This window comes from Cottoperca gobio, chromosome 3 (assembly GCF_900634415.1).
Source record: "Cottoperca gobio chromosome 3, fCotGob3.1, whole genome shotgun sequence".
In the NCBI taxonomy this organism is placed as follows: Eukaryota; Metazoa; Chordata; class Actinopteri; order Perciformes; family Bovichtidae; genus Cottoperca; species Cottoperca gobio.
Window position 1 is genome coordinate 24,722,248 of NC_041357.1, and position 17,349 is coordinate 24,739,596.

Genomic DNA, 17,349 nt, shown 5'->3' on the forward strand with positions numbered 1-17,349 from the left:
AAGGGAAAGAGCTTGATGGAGTGTATTACAAGAGTAGAGGGACGTGGAGAGGATGATGGTCTGGCTGGGTCTAGAAGTGGGTCATTAGACAGTGTGTAAACAGCATGTCTTTTCATGAAGTGCTCTCACTCACCTTTGTGTGTCGTTCTCTTGCAGATACACTCCTGGTGACACCTAATCAGTGTTGTGGCAGGACGAATGGCTTCCAGCCGTCCTTACAGTCTTGTCAAAAAAAAAACACTTCCCTAAAAATCTGTCTGTCTCTCCCTCTCACATACGCTGTTCATACAGTCTTGTCACAACAACATTTCTCCGGTAATTACCAGGGTGGCCGCCCTCCTGCCGCCCCTCGATGGATGGGCTGAGCCACCATGGGTTCGCCCCTCCAGCCATAACTCTACCTAGGATGTCTGCCTACTGCTCTTCAACACTGTGGTGGCCCTCAGACAGCAAATTGGCCTGAGAGAAAGACTGAGAGACAGAAAAAGATACTTAAACAAGCACACGGCATGGCTTACAGAGATGCAGGAATGCCGGTACACCGACATGAAAGAGTAAGGAGACAGATGCACACACGCTCATTCACTTTCACCATTTGTCGTTTGCCTGTCTCTAAGGAGTAATTTATAATACAGGCAGTCTTTTCCTCTGACCATTGGCCAGACAGATGTTTTTCCTCACACACAAGTGCACACACACACCCTGCTGAGATGATCATTTTGACAGGTGAATATGGCTGAAGAGGAATGGAGGAGTGATGAAGAGGAGAAAAAAGGAAGGAAGAGTGGGGAGAAATGAACTGATAACTGTATGATGAAGGGTGATAACGTCAGGAAAGGACTGAAATGGATGGAGGGATGGATGGAAGAAGTGAGGCAGCTGGCAGATCAATACTCAGGTCCACAATCTGCATCCACAGAGCAGGCATTTTAAAAATGTAATTCCCTTATTATTTACACTGTATTTCTGCCTCAGTATAGATAAGGTGGTGAAATAAAAAAGGTGTCATGCGGTGAACGTCAGAACTGTAGGACACCAAAGTCTTTTTTGGTGTTTATAATTTTTATGGAGACTGCCAAAAGCTAAATAAGGCTTTTTCTACAAATATTTTCTGTCTATAAAAACAAATTATACAGTATACTGACCTAATGCTTAAAAATATTTTTTTAATATACACTTTTAATCTTACAAAATAAATAAAAATGTGATGAGAATATGCTCATATTTAATATGCTTCATGTTAAAACACTTAACCTCAACCGATAATTTAAATGTACATAAAAAACGGTCAGCTATCCGTCAGGATGGTCAAAATAAAATGTAATCATTCGGTTTTTTAAATAAGATACAACAATAAAACAAAAAGGCTAATTGCAAGTTTGGACTGGTTACATAAACTAGGCAGGTGCCTGTAACCTCACAGATCATTTTGATACTTTTATGTTTTGTTACGATCATAGACCGTATACTGTATATACAATGTGTTCAGTGAAGTAAGCATTATTCATTGTGTTCTATAGAAAAATTCCTACTTTCTAGATGCTTTGAACGCATCTCCACCACCTTGAGAAACTGTTGTCAAGACAACAGATAAACTGTCGCCTGAAACATGGCGGAGCTGATAAAACTACTAAGTGAAGTTGAAGAATTCAAAAAGGAATACTTCTACAGAAACAGGTATGTTTCATATATATTTTAGTACCTTTCATTAAGATGTGAAAGACCATTGTGGCTGTTGTTAATCCATTTACGTCAACGTTACACCCATTAGCTAACGTTTCCCGAAATGTCAACAAACGTTAACGCTAACTAGCTAGCATGTACTTGTACTAAGCGTTAGCTGTAATAATCGTTGAGAAAACGGAGACAACTGAAACTTCTGTTGTGTTTTAGCAAAGACATAATTGGATTAAACAATGTTGTAACTTTTATGCATCGTCAGTCTGGCTATGTACTTGCACGTGCAGACAGATGCCATTATTTTTTGTATGACATATTAATGAACGTATGCATATGAGATAATGTCGCTACACTACATTGTTATTTGTATGTGTCTGTGTGATTTAGCCAAGCTGAAGAGAACAGACAGAAGGATAACCAGGCCGCTAACCGGGCTTACCTCAGGTATGATGTGTGTGTGTGTGTGTGTGTGTGTGTGTGTGTGTGTGTCTGTGTGTCTGTGTGTGTGTGTGGGGAGAGTGTGTAGGTCATTTGAATCTGTAAATCAGAGATTCTTTGTACTCCTTCATATCACATTGGCAAAAAAAGAATACAAGACTTAATATTTTATATACCAATTTGAGTTTTGCTTTTTCCCTCAGGTGTTGAACACCTTTCAGGCCAGACTCTTAAGAGTTAATTTCAAGGGAAACCCTGATACTAGCTCACTTTCATAATTATCCCACTTCTAGAGCTTTGCAAATGGCCTGGAGGAATAAATGTCACTTGCACTCTGTGCTCCTTTCACGCACAGAAAAATGAATGTCCCTATGTCTGTGCTTGTTCCTACACTGTGACCCCACCACCATTCTGCGGGGTCAGCAGACAAACTTCCAGACAGTAGGTTAATTCAGATTACTTTAGTTAATTGATCAATGCGTTAAGTGGATAATTAGCAACAATTTTAGCTGCCTAAGTGCAACTCCGGGGTTGTGCTATCCCCACTATAAGCATTGATTTTCTGGGCATATGAATGGCCTTTTGGAAATTGATGGCCTCGTTGGAGGCAGAGAATCGCAGTGGACTTGCATTAAGAGTATGTTTGAAGATGAATACAAATGTGTGCCGCCGACTAAAGGGGGTGAAAGGCTCATCGGACATGATCGAAAAGCCTGGAGGAGTAGAAATATTCTGTGTGTGTGTGTGTGTGTGTGTGTGTCTTTGTGATAGTGTGTGTTTGTAAGTGTAATGTTGCCCTGACCTTTTAATTGAAGTCCTTTTTATAAACCTAATATTTGTATGCAGAAAACAAAAGCACTCTTTGTTTTTCAGAAAAAAAGATCACAGTATATTATAGCAGCAGGGATTTTAGGGAATAATTTGAATTAATTAAATTGTATTATATACTGGAATGCATTTTGTGTAGCTTTTAGTTTTTTTTGTTGCAGCTCCCATATATTTCTATAAGGTTTAAATGTATTACATTCAAATGTAAAATGTTTTCTTTTAAGTATTTGTTTTGTTGCACTCAATAACATATTTTTTGATTATAAACAAAGAAATCCGCAATTTAATTTCTTTCCATGTGTATTTGAATAACTTTTTTCAGTGTTTTCCTTCATTTCAACCACTGAAAAATACACATCCAATCCTCTCTCCAAATTGACTTTTTCTTTTTTTTTTTACAGCAATCTGCACAAGAAGGCAATCATTATACAGAAGATATGGCGGGGCTTCACAGCAAGGGCACGTTTCAGACAAATGGTGAAGGTAAGCCAGCGCCTGGAACAGCTATAGATATATTGATTATGTTATGATAGCATGCATTAGAATTCAATTGCTATATTCCTAAGTCCCTGCGTCTGACCTTAAGAAATATAATTCAGTCATTACACATTGGGAAATTAGCACTTAGGAAATATGATGCTATATGATAAGGAATTGCATCTATATCACAACTCCTGGGATGTATATAGAAAAAAGCACAGAGAGGAATAGAAAGAAGGAAAGAGTAGAGGAGTTTGTGTGCATGGTGTGTGTGCGTGTGTGTGTGTGGTTTAGTAAAACAAGGCCCCATTTTCAGCATATTGCCTCCAACTGCTTCTTAATTGAACAGATTGTTGATACCGGATCCAATACCCAGCGCTCTCACGTATAATTTTCCCCTGGATTGAGTTTTGTAAACGTATCACAACAAGCTATTTATCATGCCTGTAAATTGACTGTTTGCTAAAGCATAACTGCCAGCCGCCGTTTGGGAGGCGTTCAAGAAATGGAAAGGGGGGGTGGATAGTGGGGGGTGGGGTGTAGGGGTGTTAAAATAAACGATGAAGGATGTGTCACAACACACATATGGGCTAAAAAGAGGCAGTTTGGTCTCATTTGGAAACAGACGAGCACTAATTTGAATCACTCAAAATTGCCACAGTGCACTATTTTGAATTAGCCCTGAGAGATTCTATTCTTTCTCTCTCTCTCTCTCTCTCTCTCTCTCTCTCTCTCTCTCTCTCTCTCTCTCTCTCTCTCTCTCTCTCTCTCTCTCCTCTCTCTCTCTTTCCTCTCTCACTCTTGCCTCACTACTCTGGCCTTATCATGTGTAATGTGACGTGCACAAAGCCTCATCTCAAAACATCAAGCTGAATTTACAACCTCCTTTCAAGTCTTTGTCTTCCTTCCCCTTCCTCTCCTCCCTCTCTCCCCTGTCATTATTAAGAAAGACGTGTTGAGATATGAATCCCTTTTATGACCAACTCCAGTTTGCTCCTGAAATGTGCCCCCAGTGGTCGGCCGGCACGTTTGGTGTTCGGCTCGTTGAGTGCGCAGCTGAATATTCTCTGGCCTTTTGTTTGTCACTTCTGGCAGTGCTGTCATTGATTATGAAATCCAGAGGAGAGCGTTTGGCCGTCATACATCTCCATTAGCTCGCTGCTTGACTACCATAGATTTTCTTGGCCCTTGTCTGCGTTGGTGTATTAAGAGAGTACCGTCCTCCCCTTGATACAAAGTTCCGCTAACCTCTCTCTCTCTCTCTCTCTCTCTCTCTCTCTCTCTCTCTCTCTCCATCCCCCCCGACTTCTTCTCTCGTTCCTCTTGTCTCTCTTGCTTTCCCTCTCTCCTCTTCTGCCCCCTTCCCTCCTCCCTCCCCTCTACAGTGGCCATATCTGTGCTGCCTCTGTGCAATGTATTATGTATAAAGAGCTCTTTATCTTTGACGCCTGCTGTGGACAGATCAGAGGGCTGGGAGACAAGATGTAACGCCATCTTTTCCTTTGTGTTCACAGGCGGCATATTTTATCATGAAGATGAATTTCTACGAGGAGATGGCGGTCAGGGTAAATATCCCCACAGTGTCTTGTTTTAGCAAATGGAGTGTCGTGGTGGGGGGACACTCTGTTTCTTTGTGTGTGCTGTGAATGGGAGGCCCCATGAATAGCAACCTGTAAGCGCTTCATCCAAGCGCCTCTTTGTAAAAATTGTCCATCACATGAACTTTATAAATCTTCCATGTAGTGTTTTTTTTCTTACTTTTTAACACTTGGCATCGTGTTGATGTTCCCACGTTTAGTTTTATATATCATTGTGGGCTATTAGAATCAGATATAATACACAGAAGAGAATCATTTATCATAATTATGTCTCAACACTTTAGACATTAGTTAGTCCATGTACATTTACAACATTTCACACTTTTTATAAATAACTTTAATTGTTATTCTATTTATGCACAGTGCTTGGTTAGTGGCCCTTCTGAATGCTAGCCTTTATATCAATATATATGGCTTGTATCTCATGTTTAGCAACATTCATTTATTCTTTATTTTTTCTCCGTGCTCATGCCCACACAAATGTTCCCTTTATCCCCTCAGCAGGTACCATTCATAAATCATAACACCGTGGCTGTGATTGATACTTTGGCACTTTTTACACAAGGAAATGGCACAGAAACCTTATATTTTTACAATTCCATATAGCCGACTCCTTTGGCTAACTGATTCATTCTGCCGAAACCATTAAAGGTTTTTATAGGCCAACAAAAAAAAATAGGGTTTATTGAAGAGGGTGTGTCGGCGTTCAGCTGGACAGAGATGGTTGGAGTGTTTTCATATTTGTTGAAAAACCTGGAAATTGAGAGCTTCAAGTTTCACACTTAATAGAAACCCAAACAAATAAAGCCGACCACCCCGTTGTTTCAATAAATGTCACATAATATGAGAGACATAGATCCAGGAGTAATGTTTGACCCAGACGTTTTAGGTCACAGGGCGAAGGGTTAGGGGTGATGTCACCATGTAGAGCAGAGCAGAAGCTTCTGAAGTTAGAGAAAATAGGCATTTATATCCCATATGAAATAACCACAGTTTCCTAAAGGAAGCAATAGGAACTTTAATAGAAAATGAAATGTATGTGAAAAGGCGAGCAAAGTGGCTCAGTGGTGAGCACTACAAGAAGGAACTGGGTTTGAACCCCACAAGGGCCATATGAGGCTTTTCTGTGCATTTTATTGTGTGTGTCTGTCTGGGTGTTCTCTGGGTGCTCACATTTTCTTCCACCACAAAGACACACATGCAGCTATTAGGAACACTCCTGCCGCTGCCCTTGACTAAGGCTTTGACCTCAGCAGCCTCCGAGTTGGTCTCTTTGCTTTGCACTGTATTCTCCTAAAGATATGTCATGGGTAATGTTTGACTTAATATAAATACATAGTTATAACTAATATTGTGAAAGTATCTGGACCTGCCAGGATTTCTTGGATTGAAAATTCTGACAGGACTGCGAGCGCTAAACTATAATGTCAGAAGAGCTCTTCTGACACATTCACCTTTTGTCTTAGGCGATAGTGTTTGTTTATGTGCATGACACTGAAAAAGAGAAAGAGAGAGAGACGTGTACAAAAGTGAACGAGTGAAGGACATCACTACTCACAGACCATCTTTCACCAAATAAATATTCAATGTGTAAATAGAGAGAAAGAGAAAAAGGGAGAAACAATCATCTCAGAATCCCCTCGTGACACTTCCTTTGAATCAATTTTGATTCTTTTCTTTTTTCTCTCCCCTCCTGTTTTCTTTATCACGGCGTGGTAGCTAACAGAGGATAATGTATTAGGGCCGTAATAGAAACCAGTGTTTACATGCCGCACCTCGGATTTGTATTAGATTCAACAGCATCGATTTCACTAGTCAACAAAGGTCAGCAAGAACTCGGGAGGCGGCAATTACTTTATTTAAAATTATCTATTGACTGGCAGATCAATGCTAATTCTCATTTTGTTCTTTGTTGTTTTTCCCCATCCTCCACTCCACCTCTTTTCTCCTCTTCCCTCTTCTCATAGTGTGATTATTCTTTTACCTGCCATTGTTTTAATCTCCTAATTAGTCTGAAGGACATCCGCCCCCTTGCTTTAAAACGGTCCACTGATGTGTGTGGGTGTGTGTGTGCCAGCTAATCTGCAGCCTCCACAATCAATGTGGACTGATACTGTTAAACGTATGGAGCTGTGACAGCTGTCTGTCCTCCCTTGGGTTGTCCCTCCATCACTGCAGAGTACAAAACTGCATGCGTGGTTATGCATGGTTTAAAAGTGTTCTGCCATATGTGTTAATACCAACATCTGTAACTCTTTTTATGTTGGTTTTTTTACGTCTCCTCAGCAAGTTATAAAAAAAAAAAAAAAAGACAAAACATGCCATAATATTTTACCTTACTGTCCTGTGAAGAGCAACCCTATTTAGTGTTAGTCATTCAAATAATTGCTATACGAAACAAATTCTTTCATATTTGCTAACAATTAAGCATCAGAGTTGCCACACTACCACATTCGTCTCGCCCAATGTTGTTGGAAATGATCTGAAGGAAACGTCTGCCATGTTTTAATCCCTCACAGATCCAGCGGAGATGGAGAGGATTCTTCGTGAGGAAGAATATTCACTAATTTCTACGCACGCAAGAGCTATCTGGAAGGACTTTCCAGGAAAAACAAACTTGTCAGGTAATAAAAGAAATAGTGCTGTAAATGAGGCTCAAGAGAGCAAACACTTCACAATGTCACAGGTGCATTAGTGACAGGTGTACCTTTTTGTTGTACAATTTTGAAAGGAAAGAACATAGTTGAATACAATACTTTACTCTTTCTCCTGTCTTTTCCCACCTCTCTCCTCTGTCTCCCTCTCTGTCTTGCCGTGTTTGTATCATGTACCCTTTATGTGTTGTGGTAAAACATATTTTTGTCCAGGGACCATTACAGGACCTGGAAGTCAGCTGGTTACACGTCAGTCAAGATAAATGGATTTGATTAGTGTAAAGGCAGTTGGTTAAAAGGTGTACTTGTGTACCCGTAACCTTAAAAGGTGTAAGTATGCGTGTGTGAGAAAGAGAGGTGCTCGTAAGATCTGTTCTCGGAGGAAGAGGGCAGGGACAGGGGAAGAGGAGAGAAAAAGTGACGGAATGAAAGAGACGGAGAGACAAAGAGGTAGAGAGGAGAGAAGAGAGAGAGAGAGAGAGAGAGAGAGAGAGAGAGAGAGAAGTCCTCTAAAGCGCTCGAGGCTAAGAGAGAGAGAAGTGAACGATGTGAAGAAATTAAAAATTAGCCTCTGATTTGAACCGCAGCTCGTGCATTAATAAAACATCCTGTGCTCCAGGGCTTACTGCTAGAGATACGCCATCTTTTATTTTTGACAAAAAAAACCATCACGTTTAGCTAATAGTCACATTTTTAATGTTGCTAATATATTTTACCGGAAAATATCTTTAGGCTTCTGCTAAAATTAAATGTAAATTTGTTAGAGTGCTCCTTGGATCACTGACTTTCCCCCTCACGTCCCCACCAGCGTTCCACCTTTCCTCTACACTCCTTGCCCCTTTTAGAGGTAGGGGAACTAGGCTGTTATAGTCCATTAAGAGTGTTGCCACTTTAGTATGATATCACACAAAGAGAGACACACACAAACACACACAACTTTGTCAAGTGCTTTTGACACTATGTCGGTGACAAACGATGTTGAATCGGTATAATTGTGCGTATAATAGTTTTCCACTAAGCCTTGCAGGAAACAATCTTAGCTTCTAATAGACAGCATTTTGTTTTGCAAACTTGATTAAAAATTACAATGAAGAAAGTAATAGAGAAAATATATTTGTATTGTGTAATTAGACCAAAGGTTACACAGCTTGTGATAATTTGTAATATGAAAAGGAATAAACTAAGCAACAATTTGTCAAAAATAAATTCACGTGACACAAGGTGTGATGTCATTTTACTTTTGATTTTGGCCTTACGGTTTCATTATCAACTGTGTGACATCCCCAGTTTCCTCATGCACACCCACCCACACACACACACACGCACACACACAGCCCCTCCTCCACAGTGGTTTGGGGTGTTGAGGTCATTTTCTCTCCAGTTAATCACATGTTTATTTAGTGCTGCCGGGGTCATGATCAATTAACGCCGTGCCGGCATTTATTTAAAATATCCTTTCTGTGTTAGCCGCTGAGCCCTCAGATCGCGCGCTGCCTGATCACTCACCCCGCAAAGGTCCGCTTTTTAATCCACCAGAATGCTCCCTCCCTCCTTTAAGTCTGTCTGTCTGTCCAACCCGCTGCATAAATTATTCAAAGTTGGACTAATGGTCCCCATTTAGTGCAGGCTGATCGGCTGCGCATGGTAATGATATAGGAGTAATACATAGACTGCCGAACCTCTCTCTCTTCTCTCTGACTCTCTGTTTCAGTCCCTCTTTCTCTCTCATGACAGATCTCCCCAGCACAAAACCATCTGTGTCATTTCATTAGGTACAGCATCCAGCTAATACACGCTACTTACACTACCCTTTTCTATCCCCTGCCCTCACTCCACCTCCCTCCCTCAATCTCTGCCTCTCTCTTTCTCCTTCTCTTTCGCAATCTATTTTTCTCTATATCTTTCTCTCCCTCTCTCTGACACCAGTTCACTGTGCTTCAGTGTCCATCCTCATTCATCTATCCTCTCCTTCTGCATAGCCTAATGAAGTCAAGACCCCGGCGCAGTCCCCACTCTGCCACAGTTTTCCTTGATACCCCAACAATTTATCACTTTGTCAGGGAGACACTTAAAGTTCCTGGGCTTTAATAAGGGCATGCAGTGGGACGATGGGGGCAATTAGGAAAGCGGAGCAAGTCCGCTTTGCATATTTACAAAATGTGCTGGTGTCATCGCTGCCACCACCAACACGGCCTGTTGACTGCATGAATTATTCCTCTATCTGCAATAAACAGCTGGGTAATTATTACTGCCATAATCAGATAAATAATTCTCCCTGTGATGTTGCAACGACACGGCAAAATCTTTTAACTTATCCTAAAGAGAACAAGGGAGAATTTATGGACTTGGTGTTGCTAGGCTGAGCCGCACTAGTGTTTTTTTTTATATTCTTCTCTTCTGGTGCTATGCTGTCTCTCTTCCTCTCTTTACTTCCAGCTTCTCTTGTGTCCCTCTCAAGGACATTCATGAAAGGGGAGCTGCTATGGTGGAGAGAGTGCGGGCCTGCCTGCATGCCTGCCCTGCGATCACTCTCCGCTTCTATGCGTCACTCTTTCTTTTGCTGCTCTTTCTTTCTGATCCAGTTTGGGTGAAGACAAGTTCACTCCCTCAGTCTGATTGGATTTGTATGTAGTGTGTGTGTGTGTGTGTGTGTGTGTGTGCGTGTGTGTGAGTTGGAGTATAATCTGGGTGCTGTGCTCTCCCTTAATCTTTAGGAAATTACTTTTGAATAGTAAAACAATGGAGAAAAGTACGTAAAATGTATGAAATTGTAAATCCTTTAAAAAAAAATGTTTTTATATATATTAGGAATATTGATTAGGGATTATTTCAACACCAAAATCATTGTTTGCTTCCAGCAGCTTTTCGTGACATCAGTTTTACTACTTTAGTGAATTAGTTAATCAATCAGTCAGTCACTTAAATGGAAACCTTGTGTTATGAGGGTGTTGCAGGTTCAATACATTGAGCCGCTCACTGTCTGAATTGACTGGCTGACTACCTTCTCCTTGCCAGCTATTGAATCATTTAATTAGAGCAATTAAAACAGCCAATCAGGTCAAGCCTTCATTAAATATTTAGAACCTGGCCAATTAGCTGCTCTCGTGCTGGCCTTGACGACCGCAGGTGTGGCCTGCTTTCCCACAATGCCTCACTCTCTGATATCCCATCAGCCTTTGACACCCCGTTGTGAACCAGGTAGTAAATAATTGAGGAAGAAGTGAAGAATTTAAGTATACTATATTAGCCATTTAAATAAGTTAACAGTCGAGGGTGAAAATGTCAGTTAGAGTTTCAATTATTTGAAAGTAGTTCAAGTGTGCTTGATTAGCTTGTCCAACAGTTCAGCAGCCATCAAAAGTAATCTGCAGTCAGAGTGTGCATCATATGGCATGTTACGCACATTATAACCATTCAATAATCATTATAGTTTAGTATATGCAATAATAAAATAATGCTATAATGTGCAAAATAAACAGCTGTAATCAAGATATCAAATGACAATTTCAAAGTACAATGAAACGGTATAAGTAACATTAATGAAAATGAATGTATAATCTAATTTACTGACATCAAAAATGCAATTAGAGCACATTGCTAATAATACTCTTATCTCTTATAAACTCTACATATATTTTCCAGCACCCAGAAAGCATTAAAGGATAGATTTACAATATTTCAAATCATTCTTAAAACAAAATCAGGCAACGGGATATTGAAACACTCTCGCTATAATAATAATCACTATAATCATTCCTCCTGTTCATTCTGGAGGAGACCACTTCCCTAATGCATTTTCAATGTTAAGGATGGAGGACAAAATCTGCAGTCTTCCGTTCTTTCAAAAATGTAATGCAGATAAACTTAAAACTCAAAGAGCTGTGAAGTGGAGACATAGCATTGATAGTCGTTGAAATACAATAATGATCTTAAACAGTATAGACGTTTTAATGAGTGGTCGTGGTAGCAGAACTGTGTTTTGTTTTTAACTAATGTTATGTTAATAATTATGTACAATTAAAAAGAAAAAAACTTTTACAAATTCTTCACCTACAGAAGTGAGGCTAGACGGATCCAGATGATTCCTACCAAGGCATCAAGGCGTATGTTAATAAACCAGATATAACAACACAACAATGCATATAACAAGCTTTCCACGCTTCCTTTCTTTCTTTCTTCGAATGCACGTGCATACACGCTCTTACACACACACAAACACACACTCAGGGCACATGCTGCCTGCCGAACAGGGCTAATGAGGGTTGTATGTTGTGGCGGCTGGTTGGGTCGACACAGATCGAGGTGCCTTCAGCCGTTACAAATCTGTTTGGCTTTTGTCCACTACACAGCAATTAATAACACTGGGGCTGGGGGCAGGGAAGCAAAGGTCACCCATTCAGCCTGACATACACACACACACACACACACACACGCACACGCACACGCACCTCACACACAAACACACACACATAAGGACACAGGCGTGTGGACACACATACAAGCAAAAGAGTGTTAGCACATAATATTAGCATTGATACACACACACACACACACACACACACACACACACACACACACACACACACACACACACACACACAGAGAGAGACACTTAAATACTCTCAGCTCAGACGCGCACAAACGCATGAGAACAGGTCTTGACCCCTGAAAACATTGCCAGTCTGTTTTTAAAGGCAATATTTATGCGTGAACAAAACAGAAACACACACATATACTGTATACATACACATACACCAATTGGTTTGTGAACCAGACTGTCCCACAATAAACCAAAACGTTATATTTTACGTTAATAAATAATATCCCTGTTAGCCAGGTGGACAAATAGAGGCCATGCAACCTCTATATTCACACACACCTCAACTCACACATACACACACACCTATATACACATACACATACACATATACACAAATACACATACACGCACACACACACATGCACATATAGACATACAGCCACACATCTATACACATGGTCTTAAATTACTGTGCTTAATATTGCATAAACACTTACAGACACATTTAGACCTACTCTCATTCACACACACACATGCACATGCACACACACACACACACACACGCATACAGAGTGTTCTGCATATTTCATTTATTTTGTAATTTAATCTGCTGCTGAGGAAGGAATGAGAATGCAAAGGCAACGGGAACGGTGTTGTGATTTCTTTTTAAATGTCAGTAGCCGCAGAATGTGTTAACCTCACATTACAGACACACTATGAATATTCTGATTCCTCTGTGGAGGCTTGTAATTGAAAACAGAAGTTGGACAGAGAAAGAAACAGTAGTGAAGAAGGAGAGAAAAAAAGGAGGAATAGAAAAAGAGACGAAGGATTGTTGATGAGCTACGGCTAAACTCTTATTGGTATTGCTCTCGTGGAATTAGATTGGCTTTATTCTTAGCTGTGTGTCTGTGTCTGTAGTTTTTCACATTACCATATCATGTGTGTTTTAGTAATTGTTTCCAATTCCCTTTCTAAGTTATTACCCCCTTGTAAGGCTGTGTGATTGCGGAATGAAATTGCTGTGTATGGGCTTTTAATGCATCCCATTTAGCCAGCTTCGCTTAACAGATGTCACAGACAGACCTGTCCTGGCTGCGGTGATGAAATATATCCATCATCCTCCCACTTATAGCCTCACTTTGCTGTTTTTCCTTCCAAGATGCCTCATTCTCCTGTTTTTCTCCCACATCTCCTCTGTCTTTCTCTGTCGCTCTCATCATTAGGCCGTTTGTTATCCTTCTGAAGGACACTTCAGGGGATTTTCAGCTTTACAACACAAGACTGTGTTCCCAAATACACACTGTCACTTGCAAACAAGTTGACATTTTGCACAAGTTTTTCATTTAAATACTGTTAAGATATAAGGTCAGCTGACTCTCTGGATAATGTGTAACGTGATCAAAACAAAAGGTGTCATTAAAACATTCGTCTCATATACTTGTTATGGCAAGTAATGTGGGGTTAAAGGTAATGACTTTCAGTATCCAATCATTTAGCAAACATACATGAGTGTATGAGTATGATTAACTATTGGGTTTGATCCCTTATAATGCCACAAAGTATATCTTAATTATTCATCTTTTTTTTCTTCTTCTGCACTGTATATGACATATATTCATATTTGACTATGAGGCTTGTCAAATACCCATCATGTAAATTAATTAAATAGAAGTTTGAAATTGAATTGCAAAGATAATTGTGGAGGGTGTGTGTGCTGTAGGAGGGAGCTGGATGAACTTGAGGAACTCCAGAAGAGAGAGAGAGACTGTCTGGAGATGGTAAAAAAGCAGACGGCCAAGGTCTACCAAGCTCACCGGTTACACCACCTCATCAGTACGAAGCAGGTTGGTCTACACACACACACACACACACACACACACACACATCTCACAGACCAATAGACCAGAGGCTGATTTTGAATTGTGATTCCTTCTTAACGTTGTGTGTACAGAATAGAGCAACATAATACAATTACAATATAGACAATCCATATGACAAATTGATACATAGAATGTGAACATAAATGCAGAAAATGGATCCAGGAGGATGTGAAGCAGCTTCCAGGTGTCGCTAAACGGCTAAAGCCTGAGCCACATGACCTCCTCTGGAAACCTGGAAGACGGACAGTCTCCACAAGCACGCAAGAAGCTAAACTGAAGCACATCATTCACACAGATATAAGAAAGAAGCAAACAGAGAGAGAGATGAGAGGAGAGGAGAGGCTGAATGTACTGAGAAAAACTAACTGCACACACATACCCACAGTTATGCACGTGCACAGGTAAAGGTGCAGGGACTCACATAGGCAATGGGATAAGAGTTACAGATAGGGAGCTCCTTCAGAAACAGGCTGCAGAGAGCGAAAAGGAAGTGTCAACTTTCTTTCGTTAACACAGGTGGTGTGTGTGTGTGTGTGTGTGTGTGTGTGTGTGTGTGTGTGTGTGTGTGTGTGTGTGTGAGAGAGAGAGAGTGTGAGTAAGTATGTGTCCTGATGGCTCTTCTGATGTGCTGAGTGGAGTATTTTAGTGCTTCCCCTGGCACAGATGTGCATGTATGTATGTGTATGTATGTGTGTGTATGGCATCCACGCATCTCTGTGACTCCCCACTGGGATCATAATGAAGACAAAGCACACTGGTCACTGTTGATTCAGCACCACTACTCCACTCTCTCCCTGTCGCTCTCTCCCTCTCTCTCCTTCATGCCTGTGCGACCAGCATCGTCATCATCTGGCTTACTGCCTACTTCCTGCAGGTATCCCATGTTCACCCAAGACGCGAACACACACACAACTTCCAAACATTTTATTATGAAGTAGGTATGCGCTGGAGTGCCGTAGAGTTTGCATTTTGTCACATCATGTTCGACTCTCCAAATGCTTTGGATTAACTGTACACTCATGTGTTTATTGTTTTCATTTCATATACAACTATATTGTATATATTATGAATAAGCAAGTAGAAAACGAATTAAGAAGAAAAGTTTGGGTGCTCTTCCCCGCCCTCTATCCATCTTTCTCTCCATATATCTCTCTCTTTCTCTGCATATGGCAGGGGACTCTTCCCCTTCGTAGCTCTGACCTTGTCAGCAGTGAATAGATGGCTCTCCCACACAGTTCATCCTTCCTCACTTCTCGGACCCCAGCCCACACACACACACCTACAGCTTACCAAAAGGCCCCAAGTCCCCATGACAGAGACAGAGTTGGTGTGTTCTTGGGGTCAACATCATTGCTCTTCCCGTAGCTAGGTTGGTACTTTTGGGCTTGTGTGCGTGTTTTTGTGTATGTACGTATGTATGTATGTATGTGTGTGTGTGTGTGTGTCTTTAAGAGTGGCAAGAATTATGTTTGTAATTTAGGTGTGTACACTCATCCCTAATGTGTTTTATAGACTGATACTGAACACTAAAGAAATGTCATTAAATTCACAGATCCTGACGATGAGGATTTTGAGTGCCACTTCTTAAGATAATGCTGAGTGGTCTATTTTATCAACAACTTTGAGGGTACATTGTATTCAGTCAACACACTCTAATATGCTTAAATGTAGTCAAATGTTTTCTTGTTTTTCATTTTGTCATGATATTTTTATGGTTCAGGACCTTTTTATTTTTGGACAGTGTGAATGCAAAGGAACACGTGCATTCCTGCTGTAGTAGTGCAGTAATACATTTGTAGCAGGAGTTGCTGCAAGCTTCAGTGATGCTTCTCTGGAGGCACAGCATGGCAAGACACACACCCAACAATTTTTGACAAATATTATACAAAGATATGAATCCTCCTGGTGTGGTTGTGCATATTTATTTATACGATATTGAATTCATTAATCTAAAAATAAGGGCTTAATTTGTATTAAAATGCTTAGACCTGGAAAGTAGGATTGTGTGAATCCTTTTTTTATGGCATTGCATTGAAAAATCTTTATTAAAACTTTCACTTTAAAGTATTGCAGATCAGGATAGTGGAAACACTTCACATACAATAGTTCTTATATCGTTGTGAGTGGCATTGATTTTTTTTTAAATACTCTTAAATGTAATTTGCCATAACCTTTAGAAACCCATATGTCATATTTAATTTTTTTTTATATATTGTCAATAGAAATAAATCAATGACATGCAATGTGCCATTTTTAAAATAAATGTATGCTTGAGTAAAGTTATTTTTTTTGTTATCTATTAATAGTATAAATAACTATTGTCTGTTGCCATTATTTATTGTATTTATCGTAGCCATTTAAAAAGTTTGCATTGCACTGCAAATATTGACCAATATTGGCTGCTTACATGATTACATAACCTAAGAATTTCCCTCAATAACTGAATTAGTGCTGGCATGTGATGCTAAAGGCTCTTCTCTTTTCCAACCTTTGCTCTAGCTTTAAGAGGCGGTTAACCCATGTTGACCCAACAGAACTAATGCATCAGCTCTACTGTCAGCTTCTTGCTGGCACAAGAAACTGCAGCAGGATCGGGACCCATCAGTTAAAAAAGTCTGCTGTCCAGTTGTGTCTACAACCCATAGTTAAAGAAATTAGGGTCAGTGGAGTTGAATTAATTTCTTTCTACTCATTCTGCGACACTTGACATTTACAATCAAAAGTACTCACGGTGTAATAATGAAACATTTACTCATTAACCAGTCTGTTAATATGTTATTTTAAAAGAGTGAGGTTTGGGTCGATATAGTTAGTATAGAGCAATTTCCCACTTATGCCCTTTCTCTCTCCTCTCTCCACGTTGTCCCAGTCTTTTAGAGTGGCCTAAATAGCAAGCGGTGTTATTAGCATATAGAGTAGATACAGAGTCCTCCAACTCAAAGCTTTGGTCTGGTAATTAACACACAGGCAAAAGGATCACTGTGATTTGAATAATTATTAGTGAGGCCGTCTGTGGCAAATCTCTTCCCTATTTCAGAACAGTGGAGGCAAAGTTTTGTAGTTTTGCATGTGTGTACATTTGTGTGTTTGTGCGGTTGTTGTTCGAGTCGTCGAGTGATTCAAGTCTTGTGTAATGCCACATTTGACACAAAGCTGCAGCGAGGTTGTCGCCGTAGTCATTTGTTGTTATCTATCTTTGTGAAGTGCACACACTGAACTGCTCCAGCAAAATATTTAACCTGGCCAAA

The 17,349-nt window shown here is 40.2% G+C and overlaps 1 protein-coding gene across 1 annotated transcript in view; it reads left to right on the forward strand.

Annotated features, from left to right (window-relative positions):
* The first annotated feature begins 1,576 nt into the window (after positions 1-1,576).
* Positions 1,577-17,349, forward strand: part of spata17 (spermatogenesis associated 17) — a 35,479-nt gene continuing 19,706 nt past the window's right edge. The window contains 7 exon segments of the mRNA XM_029426607.1: positions 1,577-1,677; positions 2,068-2,124; positions 3,348-3,429; positions 4,941-4,991; positions 7,544-7,588; positions 7,590-7,648; positions 13,942-14,065. Of these exon segments, the coding sequence (XP_029282467.1) occupies positions 1,610-1,677; positions 2,068-2,124; positions 3,348-3,429; positions 4,941-4,991; positions 7,544-7,588; positions 7,590-7,648; positions 13,942-14,065 (486 nt within the window). The 5' untranslated portion in view covers positions 1,577-1,609.